This window comes from Helicoverpa zea, chromosome 3 (assembly GCF_022581195.2).
Source record: "Helicoverpa zea isolate HzStark_Cry1AcR chromosome 3, ilHelZeax1.1, whole genome shotgun sequence".
In the NCBI taxonomy this organism is placed as follows: Eukaryota; Metazoa; Arthropoda; class Insecta; order Lepidoptera; family Noctuidae; genus Helicoverpa; species Helicoverpa zea.
This window is the reverse complement of record NC_061454.1, coordinates 9,656,405-9,668,120: the sequence shown is the minus strand read 5'-3', so window position 1 is coordinate 9,668,120 and position 11,716 is coordinate 9,656,405. Positions and strand designations below refer to the sequence as shown.

Genomic DNA, 11,716 nt, shown 5'->3' with positions numbered 1-11,716 from the left:
TGACATTTGATTGGTGTGCGATTGGTCTGCTATTTTGATGATTTTGGTCTATACGGTAGTTTGCTGTACAATCATTTTGCAATCGTTAAATCATTTGCAGACAAAATGATTCATTATTGAATGACAGAAAAGGATAAAAACGTTTATTTCAAAGAAAAATAGCGGAATGCCACATACGCTTCAATCGTAATCGAGTCGGGATTGGATCTCAGTCGAATCGAGTCGAACGTCAATCGAAGGTCGCTTAAGTAATATTAGGAGAATCGGGCCCCTGACCATAAGAGCAGCAGTTAGTTGAACACTCATCATCAAGTGCGGTGGATCCATATTTCGAAACACAAAAACCTGTAAGATCAATATGAAATGTGTCTGTATTTCCAATTTCGTGTTTTAAAGATAGGAGACACGAGACGTGTGTCTTCGCCGAGTCGTGATTATCCTAACATACCCACAATGAATGTTCATGACAATACCGGGCGACTCTACATCGCGAAAAACATTTATTGCTACTATTCCAATCTCATCGTCATTTCTTCTGCAATACTCTGTGTATTACAAGTTTTCATAGGTTATGAACATATCATTTACAAAGCAATTCATGCCGCTCTACATTCGTACGCTGAAAAAAAAATTCAATCTGGAAAATATGATAATCTACATAAAAAGAACATGTTTATGTACCTACTCACCGCTACCATAAATATATGTGGTGTTTATTGTAATCATGTTTTTGAAGACATCGCGGGAGACATCCTGAAATAACACGTATTTGCAGCAGAGATGCGCCCGCGCCGCGGCGCTGCCGTCGCGCGCTTATCCGACGCCATTTTCACACAATCACCGAGCTTTCCCGCACACAGGTACGTACCACTATTTTCACATTATGACAAAACTTGCAAGAAAAATACAATTGTATTGTTCACAAATCACTTTCATGAAACAGTGCGTCCGTTCTCACTCAGGAAATGATCTAATTAACACTAAATTATATTCGGCCATTCAAAAACAAGAACATTGACCCTCGGGCACACGTAATAGTTAACATGTTTTTTGTTCATTGTGGTAATTAATGAATACAAAAACATTAAAATAATAAGTCCAAATAAAATAGAGTTTACACATTGAAATAAATCAAAGTTAAAAGTCCAATGTGCGCTACAGGAGGGTATCGCGGATAAATAACATCTAAAAGTGAACTAAGGAATGTGACCGTCATGTTTCGGTTACATCAATGCAGCTACTACAACACACTGTTACCTTTCTAACTGTTTCATGTAATTAAACAGTACACTGTTCGAAAGACAATCTATTTATGTCATCATGTCCTTATTTTTTTTAATAGATCACTAAGCATCCCCCGCAGCGGCAGTGTTGCGAGACACGAGTCGTGTCGCAAGCGGTGGTGCCCTTGCACGTGCTATCCACACATTACGTGTCGCTGTACAACTACTCAACAATTTCGGCAGTAATTTAAGTGGAGATCAAGCGATTCAAGATCAGATGACACTCCTCCAAAAACCTGAAGAAGCCATGACTGATACAACAATGAAAGAAGATCTCGGCAAATCCTCGAGACCTGTCAGAAACAGACGATACACTCGGTTAGTAACTAAAAACATTGACATTCATGAGTCATTACTTTCAGTATTCAGTATAATTTCTTTGTGCGTCACTTACGTGTCATTTACAGGGACTGAAAGTTATTTACTTATAAATAAAAATAAACTTAACTGTTTACTAAACTTAATGTTAGACGAATTTTCTGTTTACCATGTCAGTGCCTTATGTTTTCTTCGTTTACAGAAGGAGCTTAGTCGCGGGTCAGCGTCCACAAAAGAGACTTTTCACACCAGAAATCAAGAGATACCTTAAAGACTGGCTGGTGCGACGAAGAGATAACCCGTACCCCAACAGAGAGGAAAAGAAATATTTGTCTCGCGAAACTGGCCTTACGTACATTCAAGTAAGTGTGCACCATTTCATTTATTGTTCTAGAGTTCATTGTTTTCAGATTTTTACACGTAGGTATAGTGTTTGTGCCTAACAGCAACCTAATTGGATCGATGCCAGAAATTGCTATTTGTACATAAATAGGCACTATTTTTGTCCCTGCTTTGTTGACTACAGTTCACAGTTTAACGTTAAGCGAAAAACTAGATTGAGTATTCTCAATTGAAGAACATTATTTAATAATTAACAATCAACAAAACGGAATACTGTGTTTTACTTCAATTAGTGCTAAAGACAAGGTATAATGTCTTTATAGGCGTCGGTAACCAAAATCAAGTTTCACTATCTCAATTTGAATTTACTACCCAATGCTATATCTTATCATTTTCTTTATTATTTACAGATTTGCAATTGGTTTGCCAACTGGCGAAGAAAGCTGAAAAATGTTAACGTAGACCGAAACCAACAGACATGGGGTCACTTGATTCGAACGTACAATGATCGCGCGCAAGGCAATGTGGAACAATTCAGCATCTGTTCTGACGACAGTATATGGAGCGAGTCCGACCCCACCAACCCAGATGACAACTTAGACAACGACGGCGAACTCACAGGAAGCCCCGAAACAATAGCTGAATATCACCATGATGACTCCGACACATCTTCAATCATGAAAGAGAAGTGCGTGAACATCAACAATAATTCCTACAAATCTGACGCAAATGAGAATAGCCGGGAGGAAACAAAAGCGATCACAAGTCCGATGTTGCTTAGTAAGTGGCTGGAGAGCGCGGCCAGATTCCAGCCCAGTGAGTGTAACTACTCGTGGTGGGCAGATGGAAAGCGAAGAAAGCCGGACAACAAAATCCAACGGATTACGATAAATACACTGTCGCGTCATGATCGGGACGAAGTGGAAGCTGCAGTAGCCCTGACCGCGCTAGCAACCGCCACCAGCCGCATTGCAGCCCCGTGACCACAGAGCTTATAGAAGTGAATAAAAGTCTATTGATATTTTATAATGGAGAATACTCTTTGTAATAGGGTAACTGCCAGTATGATTATTGTTTGTATTTTAGTTAAGTTTAGCCATCTACGTAAATAAAATTTACTATTACGTAATGCCAATGAAATCCGTGTTGCTCAAGTATTATTTAAAGTTAAGTTTCTCATGGAAGCAATCCTGCTTGTATAGTCATTAACTTTTGATCTCTATTGGACTAAGTAGTTATAAGTTGTAACTCCAACCAAAGATTGTGTTTCAAGATTGAAATAAAATAAATTTTGTTAATTATGATTTGTCTTATTTTACAAAGGACCACTAGTTTTTGGACGGTCTGCAGTAACACACCAAAAGCTTCACATATATAATCTTGCTGCGCGTATTCGCCAACAATTTTGCTTAAAAAACTGCCATGTAAACAACACGAAGCATTGTGTGCACATTTCAAGTAACCATCGCGAAAGGCGATTGCGAAGATTGTTTTTTTTTTACTGAAAAAGGAAAACAAATAAACAATAACAGAAGTTAATTAGTCTGGGTGAATTTCTACCACTGTCTTCCAGCGGCGTCTGTGAAATTTGTTTCCCAAGAAGTCTACAGTGACTGTACTGCAGATCAATAGAATAGACCGAGTGGTTTGTGAGGAAGGTTTAGGAGGAGTTTTCTAATATTAAGGAACAGCTCACATGATATACGTGTGTGTGAATGAAACGAAGATAAAAATCGTCAATCAACAAGCTATTCTGTGTTCTTACCTTAGCCAGATTTCCCGTGTCATTTATAGAGATGCCGCGCGTTACAGGATGCGCGGCTAGATGCAGACCACTGTCATATACTTAGGGTCTAAACTCAGCGCGTTTTACTATGGGTATCTGCTCAGTTTGGCCTATTCATGGCACAATTTGAGCATTTATTCTTGCGTCCTCGCTTATATCTTTCGTTGTCAGCTGTTTATGTTGCGCGCGTGTTCTCACGGAAAATCCGCCAGTTCGAAATCACTCTAAATATCAAGCAAATATTACACATGAACATCATGTACTACAAAATGTATTGTCTTGAGTGTAGTTCCTTAATTTTAAATGACTTCTGATTAGAGTGTTAGGTACTTACCAAAATTCTTTTGGACACTAGGAAAGAAGTTACTTTTTTTTTATTTGGGTAAGAACTACAATATCTACTGGATTGCAAATATCTAAATAAAATAAAAATAATATAACAACTGTAAATAAAGGAAACAACAATAAAATCTTCTAACTCTTATACTAATAAATAACTCTACATAGTAATAAAATTATGTTGAACTTTCTGGTTCTTTCTGGGCGCTGTCTTGTGGTTCATTAGCGGGAGTGTTCTGAAGCTCCACATGTTTGTCCAAATGAGCCACGAGAGTCTGTTGACCCTGCTGCAGCTGTCGCACAAGGTGAGACCCTGCACTGTCAAGTACTGCACACAACTGACTGCGGGCAGTGTCAATATTTTGCATTTGGCTGTACTCCACCAACTCATTCTTTGACAATAATCTATCTTGTACGATTCCAGCTGAAAAAGAAAAAAGGTTTATTCAACTTTGAAGGACATTCAATCCAACATTTAGGTACAAAGCTCTTAAACTGAAAGTTAAATACAAACCCATGATAACTAATTGAGGTGCCTTTTTCATTATTTTGAACATTTTTGCAATATTTTCTGGCTGCCCAAACAGTATATTTTGATGAGAGGTAAACAGATGATTTACTGCTTCATATCTAGTCCCAGTGGTAGCCATACTGACGATCTTTTTGCCATAACATCTCAAATGCATGTTGTTTTTGGTTAATGCCGCAAAAACTGGGAATTTATCTTCCATACTTATGGAGTTAACATGTAGAAATATAACCATCTTTGAAGTATTGAACCAATTCAGGCATTCATTAGCTAATATTCTTTCAAACGGGTTATCGATCTCTTTGGCAAATCGTTTCTCTCCTCTGTCACAAAAAGTAATATCAGGTATAGTGTGTTTGGGTGGGCCATAAAAAGGCTTAGATAAATCGATCAAAAGCTGCCGTTCGAAGTGTGGTTTCCTCGGTTTTTGGATGTTAATCTTTCCACGAAATCGTTTCGAGATCAGGAAGGTGGTCTGAGTTGGTAACAAAGCTGTAAATCACAAATTATTCAGGTTAGATACCGTAAAGAATTTCAACATACCAGATGCAGTTACAATGAATTAGTACCTTTTTTCAATGATGCCATTATTGAAAGCTAGGTTTTGTTCTTTAGATGTATTAATACACCTTTTTGTAGCTTGTAATAATTGTTTTTTACAAACTACAACCTACAACAATAGTATATAACCTAACTTTGGTTCAGTTTTAAACTGTCAAGTGCATGTCAAGTGTCAATTATTGTTATGTCAGTCAGTCAGTGTCACAAAGTACTGCCAGTGTCAGACATCATCATCCTCCTGCCCTTATCCCAATTTTATTTGGGATTAGCGCATCATATTTGCGTCTGCCATGCTTTATCTGCCGTCATCTGACCAGTCACATTCTTTCTAGCCATGTCAACATTCACAAAATCCATCGTTTTTAGGTCATCCCCTTCCACTACATCAGTCCACTGCATCAGTATTAAGATATGGCATTTAATATGGGGAAACTCGGTGCATGTTGGCAGAGTTTTTATCTCACAAAAACGGTGTATTAGAGCTATTTGTAATGTGGATAATTTGACATCATGCAAACCGCTTTTCAAACAGCTAAACATTCTAACACTTGCATGCATTTATATAGAGGAAGTTTGCAGATTTACAAAATTGTATGAAGACATGTTTAAGAAACTTGGTGATGATTGCACATTCAATTGTAGATTCCCAAAAAAATTAAATTTACCATTTATGAGAACTGAATTGAAATGAATGATTCAATGTGCATTCGAATATACAATAAGCTACCATCTCGCATTAAAGACCTACCAATGAGTAAATTTAAGAGGTCCCTCAGAAATTGGCTTATTGATAAATGTTTTTATACAGTCAAAGAGTACCTAGAAGAGAAATAGTTTTAATGCAAAATGATTGCAGGTACTTTTTTAGCTATAAGATTTTAGAACTTAAGATATTTGCATGACTAAATTATAAGTCGAATATAGTGAGACCATATTTTTTTTATTGTATCGACCATCATATTCTACCTATATTCTGGCAGATAAATACATTTCATTTCATTACATCTATTCACATTCATGCTCATCATCACCCGCACAACATGATCAGACACTATACTCTATCCACGGAAGCAAGAGCTAAAAGGTAAACAAAGAATGATACTTTTTCAAGATGGCGGTATAACCCGACCGATGACAAAACGTCACATTTTTGTGTAAAATGTTCGCAGTATCTGTGATTTTGTCATCGGTCGGGTTATACCGCCATATTGAAAAAGTGTCATTCTTTGTTTACCTTTTAGCTCTTGCTTCCGTGGATAGAGTATAGACAGTGTGTAACTGCGACTGCATGGAGACATCAATGTATCATACTATCTGCAGATTCTATGTACAGATTTTTCTATCTACAGATGGTCCCGGTCCCTCCAGTCAAACATGTAAGCTTCTTGGTTGAATGCACTGACCTCTATACATCGAGCTTAGAATTATAAGGAGACGCCGTTTTGATATTGACGTATCTATAGTTATATAAATATGAAACAAACTATGCAACATAGTTCTGTCTCACTCTTTCTAAGCAGATAAGTGTATTTGAAAACAGGGACAACAATATTTTTGTGATTGCGTAAAATGGTGACATTTACTTTTGAAATCCTCCTGTTTGTAGGTGCGTGCCTTATCTGGCCATATATGTCATGGTAGTTGTGCTGTCAAATAGGTGCTCTTCGTGACTTATTTTTGCTATTTTATAGAATATCACTCGTGTTTACTTTTAAGACTTTACTATTTCAATAGTGAAATAATCAACGAATATGCCTATGTGTTGTATTGTGAAGTGTGGTGCTAGGAAGCACCAAAATCAAGCTGGATTGTCTTTACACAGGTTAGGAACCTATTTTTGCTAGAAACTACATAAAATAATTCACATTTTATAAAAAATATGTTACGGGAACATGAATTGATGGTGAAAGTACTTATATTTTGGTTTATTTCTGTATAAAAACCTATATTTAGAAATAAATGTTGTTTACAATAACATGTTATATTGGCATAGTGCTGTGCAGTTGTCATAATAGTATCGATATAATATCCACTTAATAAGTCTGCTTTTACAAATTTTAACATCAGAACTTACTGTCCCTAAGACACTGAGCCCTCAGAGTTGTGTATTATTTTCAACAAAACATCAGTTAAAAACATTTTGATTAAAAAGGCGTATTATAAAATTCAGGATTTTAAAGACATATTTTATTGAAAATAATATGTTTTGCCTTTTTATTTTCACATGATGCTTCTACGGCGACCACGGGCACGGCAGTGCTTCCGCACAGACGAGCAAATCGGAATGCAAGTTGCAATATTTGCTTGAGAACTTAGTTACCGAGTATAGGTTTCGAATTGTATAAATATTTTTTTCTTAGCACTAAAATTGTTTTGTACAATCGATTAATACATAATTAGCTCCATTTGCATTATATAACTTTCTCATGAATAGCTTGAAAACGATTTTAAATTATTGTATTTTTTTTAAGAGAGTATCTCCTTATGGCGTTTCTTGCGGATTCTTCTTCATAGGACCGAATCTTTGGCACCCTGCAACTAGTCTGTCGTGAAAGAACTTTCATAGGGCTATTTGAAATAATAAATAATTATATACTTTGCCTGTTTTTTTTTTTTTTCAAAGGTATCACCCTACTGAAATGACTCCTCCCATTTGGTTGATGTTGTTGAGGTTATTAGTATCAGTGAAGTTAATGTGATAGTTAGTTCTATGACGAAGAGATTATTTATACTCGGTTATTTTTATGCACCCAGTAAGACTCGTACATACTTCTATAGTTCGGCCATTCAGAGAATGCGTTCCTGACACGTCGCGATTGAACTGACGACGTAATAACATTCATTGATTATTGATATAATAATGTTGTTTTAATGCTCCTCAATTGTTAAAACGGTAAACAACCAGCAAAAATATTTTTATCGTAACTGCAACGCCATTGCAAAGTTACGTCGTCAGTTCAATCGCGACGTGTCAGGAACGCATTCTCTGAATGGCCGAACGTTAACTAGAATACAATATCGATATTTGTTGAATCCGGTAGCGGTACAACCCTAGTAATGGCAGCCATTTTAGTTACTACTGCAGACTGACAGTAGGTGTGCATGTTTTTTTCGTGACATTTCCTGTCCCTATACTTATATGTCAATGCCTCTATATTTAGTGGTTGAATGTCACAAAACCGAAATGACATGTAGACATGGGAAAAACGTATCATTGAAAAGAAAAGATTGATATGTATCTTTTGATCACTGGGATATGTATCACTCTTTTGTATCTCTATATCCTTTCGAATCCGTGAGTGACATTGTACTGTTGCTCAGAGTGACTCGCTTCGTTCAATTCAATCCAATGTATCACTAAATCAGTACGAACTAAGAGTGATAGATTCGTTTATGATAGATAGATTCGTATATCAGTTTATAATATTTTTAGGTTTATTTTTTTTTTTAAGTTTCTATTTTTCATTTCAAATTTAAGTTTACGATTTATGTAATTGGCTGTTAAAGCCGTGTAAATCGAATAAATAAATAAAAATAGTGGTCAAACACTTATTTTCGGTATCGAGAAAGTGAGACAGAACATTCTAAGTAGGGAAATGCGAAAGAGATGTCTGGACTTTCCGATGAGAAACCGTGACGCCAACCGCTCAACGCTGTGTGTGCGAGTGCAACAGAGATACAAACGGACGACGGATTGAATGAGTTGTTAAAGATACACTGATACATTCGGACTTGAACTGATACAAAGAGTGAGTGATAAGAACGGAAAGATACATATCTTTTTTATCTATCACTCCTGAGTTACCCATCTCTAATGACATGTCACGTCAAAGTCAAAAAGCGGCATGCAATGCAAGTTGTTCGAAGTTTTCAAGCAAAGCAAGAAATCGTGTTTCTAACGTGAAACGTAGATTTTAAAAGATAAATATTTAGATCTCTCGATCCACATAGAATAAAATTTTCAAGAAAGTATACTGAAGTAAAATTTAATCATAGTTGTGCGTTTAACCACTTAAAATAATTGAAACATCTGTTTTTCGGATCTTACAAAAGAGGTTAGTTTTAATCTAGTCGTTGCACCACTGTTTCATTTCTGTTGTAACCAAGTTAATAGAAGATCAACTGTTTACCGGTTTCAGACAATGCGGGTTCAGCAAGAAGACACTCCACCGTCGTCAGTGAATGGCGACGAAATCACAGGCATGGAGGACGAGATGTACTACTACGAAGAAGGCGAAGAGATTCAGCTAGGAGATGACGAGTACCTTGAAGAGGTGACGGACTTAGAAGAGGAAGAGGAGGACGTTGATATGGAACCTCCAGAGGATCATGCAGCTTTCGTATTCAGTAAGCATGTTGGATCAGTGTTCTGTTGTGATGTACATCCTGAGGGAAAGTTAGCAGTCACTGGAGGTGAAGACGACAGGGCCTATGTATGGTCTGTTGATAACGGACAGCTGGTGATGGACTGCACTGGCCATAAAGACTCCGTCATCTTTGCTGGCTTTAGTTTCGATGGAGCTTATTTAGCTACAGCTGACATGTCCGGACTAATCAAAGTTTGGAAATGTAACTTAGAAGAAAACCAACAAACTCCATGGACAGTTGCCTTTGAGTATGAAGCTGATGACTTAACCTGGGGCTTGTGGCACTTTGGAGCCAGAGTTCTTATATTTGGAACAGAATCTGGAGATATCTATGTGTTTAAAGTACCCTCGGGAGATACCAAAGTCTTGCAAGGACATAATACTAAAGTAGAGTGTGGAAAGGTAAGCAATGTGTCTTAGGATATTATTTACTTTAATAAGGATTCATAATGTTTATGATATTGATCAGATATAGCTGTTATCCTATTTTAGCAAGTCATTATATTTGCAGAAATTGTTTAGTCACTATTCATTCTCAACTTGCTGAGTAATCATGAAGCTATGTATTATTAGTCAAACTAATAAAAATAACTATCTTTCCAGTTGTTCCATGATGGTGTCCGCTTAGCGGCAGGCTATGAAGATGGAGTAGTGAAGATATGGGACCTCAAGACTTCAGCGGTGTTGCATCAGTTACCTGCTACGGTACACCAGATCAGAGTCACAGCCATAGACACACATCCTGATGATAACCTCATGGCTTCAATATCTACTGATGGTAAGACTAATAAGAACAATTAATTAGTAGAAAAGCTCTTAAATTTTGATGTTTTATTTGTACTACTTGCTTCAATACTTTTATTTATATCCAAGGGTCCAAAATCAAATCTTGTAAAATGAAGCTAAATGAGCCCTGGATCACTTACACCTGGATATTTTAGAGGCAATTATTGTCAATATATTGTCCCCTTAGAGTGAAAAGTCACTAAGTCAAAAATGAGTTATCAATGTCATCAACATCACAATCACAATGCCATCAAGATGACATTGATAACTAATTTTCGACTTTTTCGGACTTCACACTATAGGGACAATATGTAGAGTAAATAATATAATCAAGTTTGCCCCTGCTGCCTCAACAAATGAGGGTATTGGAACTAGTTCTAAATATGTGTTCTTTATTTTTTCACAGGCAAAGTTGTCCTAACAACACCAAACAATGGTAAAGTGGTCGGCCAGTTAGAAACGGAGAATGATTTGGAAACAGTTGCATTTGCACAAGACACACAGTTGGGATTACTTGCTACAGGTAAATAACGTAATATTTTTTCACAGATTTTCGTCGTGATAAGTGGATATTCTACTGGACATTCAACAATAAGGTCCCAATTACAGTATGGCTAAACAATATCCAAAAAGTTTTCATTCAAAGATTTTTTACTCTGGCTACATAAATATTTGCATGGTTTTCATATTTTTTTTAACAAATACAATACCCAGAATTACTTACAAATAAAAATCATTTTTATTTTGCAGGGACACTAACAGGAGCAGTAGGCATATGGGATGTAGCCAGACAAATGATTCGTCATCAATGTGCCAAATCGGACGACGCGGTCGGCGGCGTTACCAAGATGGTTTGGGTGAAGAACCATTTGGTCACCGGCTGTCTCGACGGCTCCGTACGAGTCTACGAAGGCAGAACTGGAGAAAGAAGCCAGATGCTCACAGGACATCGGTCCGAAGTACTAGACCTATGTTTCAACCCTAAAGAAAGCCTAATACTCACCACCTCCGATGATGGAACCGCAAGGATATTTAAGTACGAAGTAAACAAAGATAATGATTAAATATATATTTTTTTAGTTTCAATAAGCATCCCCAATTTAATTTTATTTATTGTTAATATTACATGTATTGTTTATTGTATACAAAATACATGAACTGAAAACTAAATAATCTCATGAATTTACCTAAAATCCAAATACTTGAGAGAGAATATTTGAGAAGGGTTTTTTGGGCGCGATGGATAAACAAAAAGATTAAAAACCGTGTATTGATAACGCAACTCTATCCCAATAGCGGTAAACTTTACAAAACTACACAAATATTAGTTGAAAGTTCCGCTCAAACAAACCGCTTATAAGAAGGCTAACAGCGATTTTACTAGCGTGTTTTCGTTAAACGCGCA

The 11,716-nt window shown here is 36.7% G+C and overlaps 3 protein-coding genes across 3 annotated transcripts; 2 read left to right on the top strand and 1 right to left on the bottom strand.

Annotated features, from left to right (window-relative positions):
- The first annotated feature begins 214 nt into the window (after positions 1-214).
- LOC124646201 (homeobox protein Mohawk) lies at positions 215-3,242 on the top strand. The gene is made up of 4 exons (XM_047186298.1): positions 215-860; positions 1,343-1,601; positions 1,804-1,963; positions 2,354-3,242. The coding sequence occupies exons 2-4, from the start codon at positions 1,501-1,503 to the stop codon at positions 2,924-2,926; spliced, it is 834 nt and encodes a 277-aa protein (XP_047042254.1). The 5' UTR covers positions 215-860; positions 1,343-1,500; the 3' UTR covers positions 2,927-3,242.
- A 954-nt stretch (positions 3,243-4,196) lies between these two features.
- Positions 4,197-5,327, bottom strand: LOC124646202 (39S ribosomal protein L10, mitochondrial). The gene is made up of 3 exons (XM_047186299.1): positions 5,167-5,327; positions 4,583-5,089; positions 4,197-4,492 (listed from the first exon to the last, which is right to left on the bottom strand). Exons 1-3 carry the CDS (start codon positions 5,183-5,185, stop codon positions 4,245-4,247), a joined length of 774 nt encoding a protein of 257 aa, XP_047042255.1. The 5' UTR covers positions 5,186-5,327; the 3' UTR covers positions 4,197-4,244.
- Positions 5,328-8,994: 3,667 nt separating this feature from the next.
- Positions 8,995-11,380, top strand: LOC124646218 (angio-associated migratory cell protein). Its single transcript, XM_047186326.1, has 5 exons — positions 8,995-9,213; positions 9,298-9,927; positions 10,129-10,303; positions 10,718-10,834; positions 11,062-11,380. The coding sequence occupies exons 2-5, from the start codon at positions 9,301-9,303 to the stop codon at positions 11,373-11,375; spliced, it is 1,233 nt and encodes a 410-aa protein (XP_047042282.1). The 5' UTR covers positions 8,995-9,213; positions 9,298-9,300; the 3' UTR covers positions 11,376-11,380.
- The last annotated feature ends 336 nt before the right edge of the window (positions 11,381-11,716 follow it).